Genomic DNA, 14,190 nt, shown 5'->3' on the forward strand with positions numbered 1-14,190 from the left:
GAAAATAGGATCAAACCCCCCATAGTGAATCTATTGTGTGGGTGAGTTGGGATTTTTTATAAAAATAAAAATACCAAATGTTGATGATTGTGTTTCTATTCCTTCCAATGTCGATATTCTACAGTTTAGTAAAAAACAAACAAACAAAAAACAACGATTTACAGCCCAGCAGGCAAGGATCTAAAAATTAATTTAGAAGTGATGGATTTTCTTAATTTCAGTGTTATGCTTTTGCTGCTTGGAAAGAGTAGAGTAAATCTACCCATGTAAGAAGAGTGTGGCCTCTTTTCCCCCTGAAGAATGCAGAACAACAGGGTACCTAAGGTGCTGCTTCCATTTTGACAGTAGCAGGCCCAGCCTTATTTCCCATTTTGAACTTGACTCTGCAAGGTGCTGCGGAGCACTTTGGCTTAAAGTGCCTCTGAAGAGTTCTAGTGATAATGGCGGTAGGTCTTCTGCCTCCCTAGTGCCGGGGCAGGCACGTACCTTCAGTGTCAATGTCAGGGGAAGGACAGGATAAGCACACACCAGCAGCCCTTGCTATGCTTTTAGACAAGATACAGCTTTCACTTCCACCCAGAAGAGGCCTCTTGACATTGCCAGCAACTCGGAAGCACAGCCAAGGCCACTGACCAATCCAGACAGCACCTCTCCCTCTTGTGCTCAAGACCTGCTGGCCTAAAGCACTGTGGCTCTTTTGTGCAAGAGCAATAAGAAGAAACTTCTATTCAGAAAGGAGGGAAGGACAAGCCTCTCTCTCACTTACTCTACTAGTGTACCAGTACTGGAGCACCCATAAATATGTCTTAAATCAGTAAAAAAAAAGAGTGGAGGGGGAGGATCCTGTAATACAATGGTCTGTTGCACAATATGAACATGAACCTTGAAGAAAAGGAAAATATGGCTATTATGAAGGTGACTTAAGGTTATTCTTTCTGGAACAGGACACATCAACGACCATTCCCATCATTCTACTAGTTAGTGTGATGCTAAAAATCTCATTAACTGCAGAAAAAATACCTGATGGGCCTGTAGGAATCCATTTCTCCCCCTAGCTAGGGTGCTGTATATGTACTCATTTATGCATCCGAAGAAGTGGGTTGTAGCCCACGAAAGCTTATGCTCTAATAAATTTGTTAGTCTCTAAGGTGCCACAAGTACTCCTGTTATTTTTGCGGATACAGACTAACACGGCTGCTACTCTGAAACCTACTCATTAATAGGTGCAGAAAGGGTATGCACACATGTGCATCAAGGATGGAATGTTACAGTCCTCTTGCTTAAAATCATTAGTAACTTGGCAGAAATGGGCTGGAGTCTGAGTGGATTATTCCATAGCATAAGTTTTGCATCTCCCTCCTTCTGTGCACCAAGAGAGAAACAGAAAAACTCCTGTTCACATAAAAGGAGCAGAATAGTCACCTTAGTGACCCCAACTCCTACTGTTCAGAGAGATTTTTCAAAATATAATGCTCTGACAATGCTTTAGTAAATTATCTATATTTATAACACAAAGGCCTTGCTCCCATTCAAGGCAATGGCAAAACTCCCCACGGCTCAGTACATGTGGGATTGGGTCCATACTTTTTTTTTTTTAACTCATAAACTTTGAATAGGAATACAAAATGGCAGAATAATGGGGGTGATACTTTTGAAAGTTGTATCTTTATTGTTTTATGCCTCATCTGTTATTGCTGTTGCAACACTAACTTTTTAAAAATATGAATTTGAATACATATCCTGCACCCAGTGAAGTCCATGGGAGTTTTGCTCTTGACTTCAATAAGATCAGGAGTGATCCCCCCAAGTCCAAAACTCCCACTGACATTAGAGGGTGCAGGAGCCTGCACTATTTCTGATTTTTTTTAAACATAACTTTGTCAATCATTTTCCATTTACTGGGCATGTCTAGAAAACATAACTAACTTTTGGGTGTACATTTCCCTAAGCAGCTTTGGGAAATATCAGTCTTAATGTCTGTGATATCGGCTAAATAGGTTGTATGAATTCTGTTCTATATAGGTTCTTATACTGTGCTCATCCCTATGGTTTCTGAGCACCTTTGAGTAGTGCATTAAACATCATGAAGAAAATCTATCCAATGTTGTTTGTTCTTTCTCCACAGTGGGAGAAGTGGCTGTGGTGGTGTGTCTAGCTTTGGGAAGTGTTTTGTTTTTGTATGTATGTTAGAGCAGGCAAGGTCAAAGAAATGTGTTTAGCACTTGGAGCGGGTCGTAGTGAACTTTTTGTGATGGTCCTTAGTTCCTGGGGGAGTTCATTCCACAGTCTGGATCCAGCCCCCAAGAATGCTCTGTCTCCCGCACAGACAAGCTTTACCTTTATTGTGGAGAGTTCCATTGTGCCAGAGGAGCAAAGCTGTCAACCACGGTCTTCATCATGAGCTAATTCTCTCATTTATCCTACTTTTCTTTGAAAAATGCCGTTAAACAATATGTCAAACTACTTTACATCTGTACACATAATGTAAATTTTAGTTATGGGACCATGTTGAAATTTTTCACATTTTGAAAGAAAGAAGAAAACTTTCATGAATTTCCCCCATTTTTCAACAATTATAGAGCTAGCTGGAATTTTTAGAATTTCAAAATTTAGAGGAAAATAATAATAGTAATAATTAATTTAAAAAGTTGTGAATCCCCCCCCCCACCTTTTCTTTTTCCTAACAAACTCCAGGAATTACGTTATAAGCAAAGATCAGACGAGAAATACAAATGTGCACCCATGGACATATCAAAAGATAAAAAATATAATGTTCTGTGTCAAATTTTTAATTAATTTATTCATTCATTTTTGGTTATTGGGAAGAATATTCTGTATGGCTGGGTGAACTGGTTGTGGTTTGCTTTTTCTGAAACACCAAGGCCTGGATCCACAAAGAGACACAGATATAGTGCTTAATTTGTCAAGGAAGAGGTGCTGGAGAACAAACAATTTTTTGTACTTGCATAACTGACGCAGCAAGTCCAGAGGTGCCGGGGCTATGAACTGCCAAGCCCAGAGGTGCCAAGGCTATGAACTGCCAAGCCTGGAGGGGCCAGGGCTCAGCCCTGGCACAAATTAAGCACTGCTTAGATGCCTAAATCCTAGTTTTAGCCTCCACTGCGAACCACAAAACTCCCCCCCAAACTCTGCAGGCATCTAAACTCATTCCAATCCCCTGATCTGAAGAGGGGTCTCCCACCTCTCTCCGGAGAGTGCGCTAACCACCTAGCTATAGGATATTTGGATTCGGGGCTCCCTCAGTTTCTCCTGTTGAAGCTGTTCCACTGTGGCTAAATAGAGTCATTAGAGCAGGGGCACTGGACCCTGAGTCTCCCTCCTCCTGGGTGGGTGCCCTAACAAGCAGGATCCAGGAGCCCCAGTCAGCTGGGGCTGACCGCCAGAGCTCTTTAAAAGAAAAAAACCTCCCTTGACTGGCCCGCCCCATAGTTTGAGAACCTCTGGATTAGATAATCTGGTGGTCCCCTCTAGCATTGAACTTTATGGCTCAGCTGAAATCCTTTCATCTCCTCCGGCAGAAGAGGAAACTGAACCTGGTGGTGGGCCCATATTTTTAGGGTTAATGCTGCCAAGGTTTAAGCATGGGTTTAGGGGTTTGCAGAACCGAGCCCTGAGTCAGACTGGAAGGGAACAGGGAAGTGCTGTGGAGGAAGAAAGACATATGCAGCTCGCGCCGCTCTCTCAGCATTTACCTGAACACTCTCTCACAAATAAATCCTATCCTCTCGTCAGTGTGGAGCAACCTCCTTGGCTCCCACCAAGGAGCGGTGCGCCGGGGCAGTGGGGGCCATGCGCCACCATCCCACCTCGCTTTTGGGGGCTGTCCCCTTGCAAGGGGCGTGGCGCTGTGCCCTGCTCCACCCGGGAGAGACGCTTAACTCTCCGCACCGGGAGGGGAGAAGGGGCAGACGGCGGCGGTTCTCCCCCAGAGGCGCGCGGAGCTGTGCGGTGCCCGGGCTCCTCTCTGCGGGCATGGAGCCGGGCAGCTCCCCGCTGCTGCCCCAGGGGCTGGCCACCCTTCCACCCCCAGCTCCGGCGCTGCCCGTGCCCCCCGGCTTCCTCCGCCCGCCCAGCCTCTTCTTGCGAGCAGCGGCCGCCGCTGCTGCAGCCGCCGCCGCCGCCGCCACTGGCGGCTCCAGCCCCTGCTGCCCGGCGGCGGGGGGCCCGGAGCGCGGCGCCTGCTTGCCGCGGACCCCGAAGTGCGCCCGCTGCCGCAACCACGGCGTGGTGTCCGCGCTCAAGGGCCACAAACGCTTCTGTCGCTGGCGGGACTGTGCCTGCGCCAAATGCGCGCTGATCGCCGAGCGCCAGCGGGTCATGGCCGCGCAGGTGGCGCTGCGCCGGCAGCAGGCGCAGGAGGAGAGCGAGGCCCGGGGGCTCCAGCACCTCCTGCAGCAGCGCCCGCCCGCCGCCCGTGGGGAGGCGGCGCTGAGCCTGGCGGCCACGGGCCGCGGAGCTGCCGGGCGGGCGCCGGCGCGCGGGGGCGCGAGCGCGGAGCTCCAGCCGGGGAGAAGAGGTGTGCGAGCGGAGCCGGGCGGGGCGGGGCGGGGAGTGCGTGGGGCAGGGAACGGACCCGCAGCCGCGCCGAAATCCTGGCCCCTCTGCGGCAGTACTGACTTCAGTGTGGCCACGATTTCCCCCTCCCCGGTGCGAGCTGTGTGCGCCCTGGAGAGGCTGATCACAGGCCGTGCGGACAGACGGCGGCGCCTGTGGATACGGGGAACTACCCTGATGCTATACACGCGCTAGTGGCCAGAGACCCAAAAGAGCTCTGCTCCTTTGTAGGCTCCCAAACCAGAACCTTATTATCCGTGCTCAGCACCCAGCGGGTCCTATCCTGACGCTTACTGCCAGGTTTTCAAAAGAGCCTCATGCACTGAGCTCTTCTAAAAATCTAGCCAAGGTTGCGTGTTGTACCAGTACTGCATATGTACACATGTATTGCATATTTATGCGCATATAGGCAGTGTATTGCTTATTGTGCATAAATGATATGCATGGCGTATAAACACATTTATGGTTTATTTTTATTAAATATGCACTTTCCTGTTATCTATTCCATATGTAATATATTGCATTTGGGCACGTGTGTGTATGTATATACATATGCACACACACATATGATATAACAAAATGCAATATGTTATGCAGTAAAATAGGAAATTTCATGTTTAATGTAATATGTAGTGTATTGATAAGTTTTAGATTATATCAGTGATATATGGCCTCAGTTTTGTCAACATTTAAGCATGTGTTTTAAGTTTAAGCAGGAGTAGTCCCACTGACTTCAGTAGGATAATTCAAATAAGTAAAGTGCTTAAGTGTTTGCGAGATCAGGGTCTTTATTTTTGCATGTATATATAAATGCTAAATGTGCAATGTTATGTTATTATGCAGGATACTGTGTACATATGCAACAGTTGCATAGGTAGTATAGTAAGCAATACGTTATCTGTATAATATATATAATGCAGCTTTTACAAATAAAATAACAGACGATCAGTTTAAAAAAACATTTGAGATGCAAGAAGCCATTTTGTAAGTTTAGGAGTATTGTGTTTATGAAGTTGGTATCATGATGCCACAAAGAAGTGGATACCTTTTCTTAAAACAAAAACAAAGCAAACTATGACTCCTGCTGATTTTCTTACATTTTTGTTAAAATTTATCTTGCAAATTCATACTTAAGGATGAAGTCCATTTAAACTACACTGGACTATAGAGACTAAGGGTGGCGGCATCAGGTCCTTAATCCTTGCTTTTGGCAATAGTTTTGATATACAACAAAGTTAACTGAAAGACTTGCATACACATTTGGGTATTTGATATGTCAAAGAAAGTAACATGACCTAAGGAATCTTCTTAAATCTAGAAATGCTAACATTAATTGAGCTATACTTTATATTTTGACAAATCTTGAATATAGCTGTTCCAAATGTGCTTCAGTGTGTTAAGGATCATGCATGTATGGGAGATCATTCAGTGGTCTCTGATCCTGCAAAGGCTTAAGCATCACCGAAATCAATGGCAAAACTCTTGTTTACTTTAGTGGTTGCAAAATCAGCCCTTATGGGACTACATATGCTTATAAGCCTTTGCAGGATTGGAGCCTTAGTTTTTAAACACTGAAAGTCTATGTGGGATGGTTGCTAAGAAGATTGTGCAAATATGAGAAATTTTTCAATATTTACATGTTCCTGGGGCTTCTGATTTTAGGTTTTAATTGATAATAAACCAGTTTTTATCTAATAAACACTGGAAATGATTACTTGTATTTAACAACTTGTCTACATAGCACAGTAATGCGGACTACAGTGGGTGTGATTTCTAAAATGTACTAACATGTTTAGCCTTAATTGGTCCATGTAGATCTTGCTGTAGTACACTAGAGGTTCCCTAGTACACTTTAATGTCATGCTGTTTGAAACAGTAAGATGTTAAAGGAACATGACAGAGATTACTCATTACAGTATATACAAAGAGAGAGCCTTGGGGGAAAAACCTCGATTTTTGAATATCTATATAAAGTGCAAAAATTGCTAAAAATAACCCTTGGAAAATTTAAATTAATAAAATACCAAAACCAGAAGCCCCACATTTATGCTACAATGAAATTATGTGGATTTTCCTCTAATTAACCATGAAAGCCTTAATTCTGTAATTTGTGTGCACAGGTAGAACCTTGTGCCCATGGAGAGCCCCAGTGAAATCAGTGTGACTATGCAGGCACAAATGTTTACCTGCATGGGAGCAATAGAAGGATAGGGGCCTAAATTTTTGTTCTGGGCATGTCCAATATTTATTTTATTGCCTCCCCAAAAAATATTGACATGATGTAAGTACTATGCTGAACAATTTGGGAAGTCTTGCATCATTATTCATTTTAATTTCAGCTGCCTCCTCTGTCTGTATCTCAGCTAAAAATAATAAAATCTGGATCTTTCCCTTTAGATGAAAGAATGTTACTCAGTGAGCATCACCCACTGTTCAGTTTTTTTTTTAAATGAATCATTTTTCTTCTTCATGAGCATAAAAAGTAACTAAAGAGTAGGGAGGACTAAGCTGATTTTCTGCTTCCTCTCCTCAGTCTCCCCCAAGTCAAAATCAACTGGAGGGAATTTCCTCAATTTTCCACACAAAATGGCACTGAGCATTCTAATGACAGTCTGAATTTAGGAAGTAATTCTGTTGATGAAGAACAAGAAGGGAGAGAATCCTGCCTGTTCTCTTAGCCCTGCAGAGCCAACATGGCTGTTTCATCACTTAAGTGAGCTGATATAACTAAATAAACAAGGGGAGTCTGATGTTTTCTTATTGTATACCAGCACAGCTCCATTGAAATGAATGAGAATCTGGGTAAGGATCCATTGTGTACAAAGGTGCCATTTTTTATTTAGTCATTTTTCAGATTTCAATCTTAATTACACTGTTCATTGCTTTGAACACCAAGGGATAAAATCATGGCTCAGTTGGACTCCTTGCCAATTTTACTGTTTACTTCAATGGGACTCGGATTTCACCCTATATCTTTTCTTGGGAAGTGTAATGTGTACTGTGTGGAAATTTTGGTAGCTATTTATAAGGCTTTTGAAGGCTAGTGGGGGAGTTTTAGACTAAATTAATATTTTTTTTTATTTCCCAGAAGGGCAGGTGCAGAAGTATGACTCATACTTCAGGGTGTTGGAAGGTCCTGTAGTCCTATCACATCCTCCTCCCCTGATATCTTCGCCTGAGTCAGCAGAAGCTAGTGGAAGCTATAGTGTGAAGTCGTCTGCCCTGGAAATCTCAGAAAAGGAAGAGACTGTTCAGTGTCCTAATCTGGAGCAGCAGTTGGAAGGTGTCGAAAGTTCAGGGTCCCTTTCTTCTTCAGACATGGAATCAGGAAATGAAAGTGAATGGTCCAAGGATTTTGCTGCCCCCAGTTCCAGTCCGCCTGCTGCTGCTTCAAGACAAAGAGACCCACTTGGCATTCTCACCAAAGTCTTTCCTAGTCATAAACGAAGCAAGCTGGAGAGTATCCTGCAGTTCTGCAAAGGAGATGTGGTCCAAGCCATAGAACAGATCTTGAATAGGAAAGAGAATAAACAAAATGTCAAAGACTTTGCAAACCCATCTAGATCTGAATTTAGTGCCTTACAGAGAGCCTCTAATTTTAGCCTCACAGGATTAGATGTTGGAGCATTTGGCAATACATCAGCTTTCTCCCCTCTTCAAACCAGTTCTACATCATTTGGAAATGCAACAAATCTTCATGGCCTAAATCCTAGACTGGGGATTAGCCCTCTAAAACTGGCTTATTCCACCCCTGGAAGAGGGCTGCCTGGATTTATGTCACCCTACTTAACACCTGGACTGGTTCCAGCTTTGTCTTTTCACCCAGCAATGGACTACTCCTTTTCAGGAGTGATCAAGGATGCTTCTTACTTTCCGAGTAAAGAGTCAGTCACTAGCAGTGGAATTTACTCAAGGCTAAATCAAGAAAACCAGTAGTGCCTTTAGCATACTCCCTTTCGCAATGCACTTCCAAAATATGCAGCTGTGATGACATCTGGACCAGTATGTCAAACCTCAAAGGATGCTTTAATCCCACACTCCACAGAATATTATATTAGAGGTGGCAGAACAGTTCCTTTTTAAAAGAACGCGAGGCTTTGTACACCTTTTGAATGGTTTTTTTTTATTTTAATGTAGAATGGCTTGCAAAACTGAAATTTTTAAGCAAAAATACATAATTTAAAATATTTTCATTTTTCCATCCAGAATATCTGCTGTGAAGAGCTGGTTTAAAAATTAGCACTGATTTTAAAACTGAGTTTTTTATTATACATATATTTTGTTTGTATACTGTCTTCAAAGTGTTTTGTAAACGAAACAATAACTAGGATATATTTGTCTGTGAACAGAAATAGTTGGATTATAAGGAATGTCCATTATAACTTTCCTCTCCCTTTTAAAAAATGTTTCATCAACTTTTTGTACTTAGTCTCCAAAGTCAGTGATGCAAACAAAAATAAGACTGACTATCAAAAATGAGTCCTTAATGTTAAGTTGATAAATCCATAGTTAGGCACTGAAATAAGCAGCCTGATTTTCAAAAGATCTTACTGAAGTAAATAGGGGCTGCTGGGTGCTCAACACTTTTGAAAATCAGGCTCTTCATTTAGGTGTCAAAGGCCCTGATCCTGCAAAAATGTATGCACAAACTTAATTTTGCATACTGAGAATAGCCCCATTTAAGTTACAGTGCTTGATTCTAAACTGATAAATCAGCATAGCTCAGCTGAAGTCAATAGAACTCTGCTAATTTAAGTCAGCTGAGGATCTGGCCCATAAAGTTAAGGACGTGTGAACATTTTTGCAGGATCAGGGCCTAAATGTGGATGTAGGAGCCTGATTTTAGGCACCCATTTTTAATAGCGTTGGTCCAAATGAAAAAAACTGTACTTCAACGTGGGGATTTGAATTTCTGAAGATCAGTCCTTTGAATTACACTTAATAGAACCCATACTTTGGGTTGTATTTTGGATTTTTTTTATTTTATTTTTTGTATTGTGTATTTTTTCATTCATAAAATTCTTCTCAAATGATGACAGCAAGTACAATTTCTTTATATCTTTATTTTTATTGTGAGTTTTGTAGACCTTGTATTGTGAATCTTGGAGCTAAACAATGAACAGAGTCAAAGCAAATGAGCACCATCTTCTGGCCATTCTAGTTCATTGCAATTTGATGGTGGTTTGAAAAGAAAATTAGCATTTTGGTTCATAAGGAATTATCTTTTTAAATCTGCAAAGGTGAGAGATGTTTCTCTTACATATGCTGGTATTTTAAATTTTCCTTTACTGGTTACAGTATGAATTTTGGGGAGTTGCTGTTTAAATAATAGGAAATGTTTGTATATTACAAAGATCCTGGTTACAAGTGAGACACAGAATCAAAACTTCTCTCTACTTGTGTGTAAAGTCCTATTGATTTCAGTGGGATTCTTCTTTTGTATAAGGCCACCAGGATTGGGTCTCCCCAAAATGTTTGAAACATTTGTTAAATTACTTCTCAGGCACAGTGCAGACTTTTGCATATGTGTGTGCTTAATTTTGCATATTTGAGCAGTCCTGCAACATGAATGTATATGTGGCTAAAGTCAAAGTTATCGCAGAATAAGAGCTCTAGGACTGCAGAACTAGAAAGGGAATTTCTCTTAGTTGCATGTAGCAACTAAAACAGAGACATGCTTTTGAGGAAGTATTTGATGCTGATTTTGTTGCTTGCTATCTAGAAAACATAACAAAAGTTTGACTTTGGGCCTGATCATGCTCCCACTGACATCAGTCTTTTTTGCTGTTTATCTGGTAGAACTAAAGTTTATTTCAATCAAACATCAGGGATTTTTCTAGGTGCTTATAGGACATGGGCAGGGTTAGGCATAAGCAAAGAGTAAACTATTATGAAGACTAATTTATATGGAGAACTGGCTTGTTAAATTATATGTTCTGAATGATTATATTTTATCAAAGTATGCAACAGTTTTATCACTTACAATTGATGGTATTAGCATCAATGGAAATTAGCAAGCTTTCAATATTAACTAACTTTGACATTTCAGTAGATGTTCCTGCTTCATTTGATTTCATTGAGGCCCTAAGTCAGGAAAGCATGGCTGTTCAGACATTTAAGCGTGTGCTTTAGCAGGGATGGATTTAAGTATGTGCTTAAAGTGCATTCCTCAACTGAGGCCAAAATGCCAAAATCAGTGCATGTCTACATAGTGGGGCAATGCTCACTACTGGGTTGTGATTTCTAAAGCACATCAGTGTGAGACACATTAATTGGTCCATGTAGACCCTGCTGATGCACACTAAGAGTTCCATAGTGTGCTTATAACATTTTTCTATTTTAAACAGCGCTCCATTAAAGTACACTAGAGAACTTTTAGTGTGCACCAGCAGGGTCTACACAGACCAGTTAATGCGTAATGTGCTAGTGCACTGTAGAAATCACACCTTTGTAGTCTGCATTGCTGCACCATATAGACAAGCCATCAGCTTGCCAAATGATATTGTTCTTACTGGTTATTGTTTTTATGTTGCTGTTATTTCAATAGATGTAATTAAGAAAATGCCTTACTTGCGAACTAAGGATCCTAGCCATTCGCACCATAATATTAAAGTTTATAGGCTTATTTCAAAAGCCCTGCTCTTTGTCAGTATTTGTACTTTTATAGCTAGCTTAATGCACTTCCTCTTTGTAAGAGTTGGAGTGAATAGCCCTGGCCCTTCGTGAAGCTGTTTCTTTCAACTGCATTATGGTTTTTACTCTCATTTTCTCCAGCACACTAGGTTACACTCCAAGCACATATTATCACTTGTTAAATCTATCCCAGTGGTACATCTCAAGCAAGATGGAGATTCCTGTGAGAGAACAGGTTCTGTGAAATGCCAACCTAAGAACCCTGCTTCATAGCACACAGTGGACTTGATCCTGAAGTCCTGAGTGAGGATTTAACTATAATGTACTCCTGTTCACTGTTTTGCTCTGGGTTTAACCAAGAACTTAAGTATGTACTTAAGTCCCATAGATTTCAATGAAACTAAAGCATACTCATAAAGTTAAGCATCAGTGCATTGCTAAATAGCCACGGAGTTATGCACTGGGTGAAATTTAAGTATGAACTTTGCTGAACTGAGTCATTAGCCTTGGTTTCCTCATTTGGAAAACGGAGATCAGTGTTTTCCCCTGTTAAGCACTCTGAGATCTCCCAATGAAAGGCCCTATGGTATGTGCTAAATATTATTCCAGAGCTCTTCATTTTCTTTGAAAGTTGCACATCTTTGAATGTTTTAACTGTTATTTTTCTCACAGAGATGATTTAAGGGCAAATGCTTTAAAACAGTGGATCTCAACCAGGGCTATGTGTACCCTTGGGGGTACGTAGAGGTCTTCCAGGGGGTACATCAACTCATCTAGATATTTGCCTAGTTTTACAACAGGCTACATAAAAAGCACTAGTGAAGTCAGTACAAAATAAAATTTCATAGAGACGACCTGTTTAAACTGCTCTATGAACTGTACACTGAAATGTAAGTACACTATTTATATTTGAATTGGTTTTTTTTTTATAATTATATGGTGAAAATGAGGAAGCAAGCAATTTTTCAATAATGGAGTGCTGTGACACTTTTGTATTTTTGTGTCTGATTTTGTAAGCAAGTAGTTTTGAAGTGAGGTGAAACTTGGGGGTATGCAAGACAAATCAAATTCCTGAAAGGGGTTCAGTAGCCTGGAATGGTTGAGAGCCACTGCTTTAAAAGTCACCATAGATGGGGTAAGTGAGAGTTAGAAAAGAACTTAGAAGGACAAGAATAACTAAGGTGAGAATTGCACTCTTGCTATACATTTTTATGTTTTGTTTTTACAATGCAAATATAAAATGGAGTGGTGATTTACTAGAACAATCTTATTAACTACACACTTTCACTGCAGGTTTCATAGAAGTTTGTTTAAAAAAAGAGATTAAATCTACAGAACAATCACCAGAGTTACACTCTTAGAATTTTAGAATTTGAATCTATGGCCAGGTATTATCTAGATCTGTTGTTAGTTGATATGAGTGCATTGCTGCAATTGGTATCAACAGATGTCTGAAGAATGAGGGAAGAGGATGCTCCTTATCTATGGCAAGACAAGGAATAACAGTGGAACACTGCAGTGGTTTGATAAGAATCTACATACAGATATTTGTTCCCCAGCACCAGTTAGGACATATTGATCTGTTTACTTGGTAACTTTCATTTAATTTTGATCACTTCTCTCTGTCTCCCAACCCTTCTTTCTTTACTCTTGTCAAGGTGGGATCCACAAAGGCACTTAGGTGTTGCAACTCTCAGCATTGTAGCAACTAACTTGTAAGCTAGAAAATTACAGGAACAACACTGCCATTTACAAAGCTGAATCAGATGCCTAGAGTCCCCATGCAATCAATGAGAAGAGAGAGGAGGGGCATCTAAGAATGTGATCCACAAAAGCCAGCACACTAAGCGAGGAGCCCCCTAAGCTAGTCTATGGAAGATGCTAACCAGAAGGGTGTGTGCTAAGCCCCGCCCCTCTCTTGGAGATGGGCACCTAGCTCTGATAAGTGAGCCACTAAAAGGAAAGTGCCACCTGAAGTCAGGCAGTTTAGGCACCTAGGGCTAAGGGAGGAGGCATGCCCACCTTATAACTTTTAGCCCAGGGGTAAAAACACTTGCCTGGGATGTGGGAGACCCAGGTTCAATTCTCCCTTCTCTGCAAGAGGGGAAGAAATGATTTGAACAGAGGTCTACCTCTAAGATGGGCGCTTTAACCACTGAGCTATGGGATAGTCTGATCTAGGGTTCCCCCAGTCTCTCCAGTTGAAGCTATTCCCATGTGAATAAATAATAAAAAGAGTGATTGGAGCAGGGGGACTGGACTGGCGTCTCCTAACCCCGCAACTGGGTGCCCTAACCACTGGACTACACAGTCACTGTCTTTCTCATTCTTTCTAGCCCAATGGCTTGATTTAGCCACAGAAGACCAGCTCTAACAGGAGAGATTGAGGGTGCCCCACCTCAGAATATCCATAGCTCAGTGGTTAAAGTACTCTCCTGAGAGGTAGGATTTGAAAAGAGCTCTCCCTTTTCCCCCTCTAGCAGAGAGGGGAATTGAATGTTGGCCTCCCACATCCCAGGTGAGTGCTCTAACCTTTGGGCTAAAGGTATAAGGTGGACACCACCTTCACAGCTTCCTCTAGTGGTGGTGGGATTTTGACTGGGGCCCAGTCTTGTTGGTATGCTCAGAAGCTGCCTACCAGATTGGGCCCTGCGTGCGAGATAAGTATTAGGTCACTTGACTTGTCTGGTTTGTGATTCACTCTAGTGCATGGCCAGGAGATAGACATCTGGATGCCTAGAGGGAGGCAGCAGTGTGCATGCTCAGAGGCAGAAATTTAGGCGCCCAGGGAAAGTTTACCCTGAAAATTTAGGTGCCAAGTTTAGGAGCTTACCGGGCTCAGTGGGAGTTTCGTGGATCGTAGTGGAGCCAAAACTGCATCTGAGGCACAGAAACCAGAGACTTAGTAGCCTAAGTCTGGGATTTAGGCACCTAAATTTGCAGGTCCCACTCTAAGTGTTTTGCCATTGACTGCAACTGGAT

At 42.0% G+C, this 14,190-nt stretch overlaps 1 protein-coding gene across 1 annotated transcript; it reads left to right on the top strand.

Moving 5' to 3' along the window:
* The first annotated feature begins 3,993 nt into the window (after positions 1–3,993).
* On the top strand, positions 3,994–8,511 carry DMRTA1 (DMRT like family A1). The gene is made up of 2 exons (XM_065405920.1): positions 3,994–4,537; positions 7,664–8,511. The coding sequence occupies exons 1-2, from the start codon at positions 3,994–3,996 to the stop codon at positions 8,509–8,511; spliced, it is 1,392 nt and encodes a 463-aa protein (XP_065261992.1).
* Positions 8,512–14,190: the final 5,679 nt, after the last annotated feature.

The sequence above is a fragment of the Emys orbicularis genome, chromosome 6 (assembly GCF_028017835.1).
Source record: "Emys orbicularis isolate rEmyOrb1 chromosome 6, rEmyOrb1.hap1, whole genome shotgun sequence".
In the NCBI taxonomy this organism is placed as follows: Eukaryota; Metazoa; Chordata; order Testudines; family Emydidae; genus Emys; species Emys orbicularis.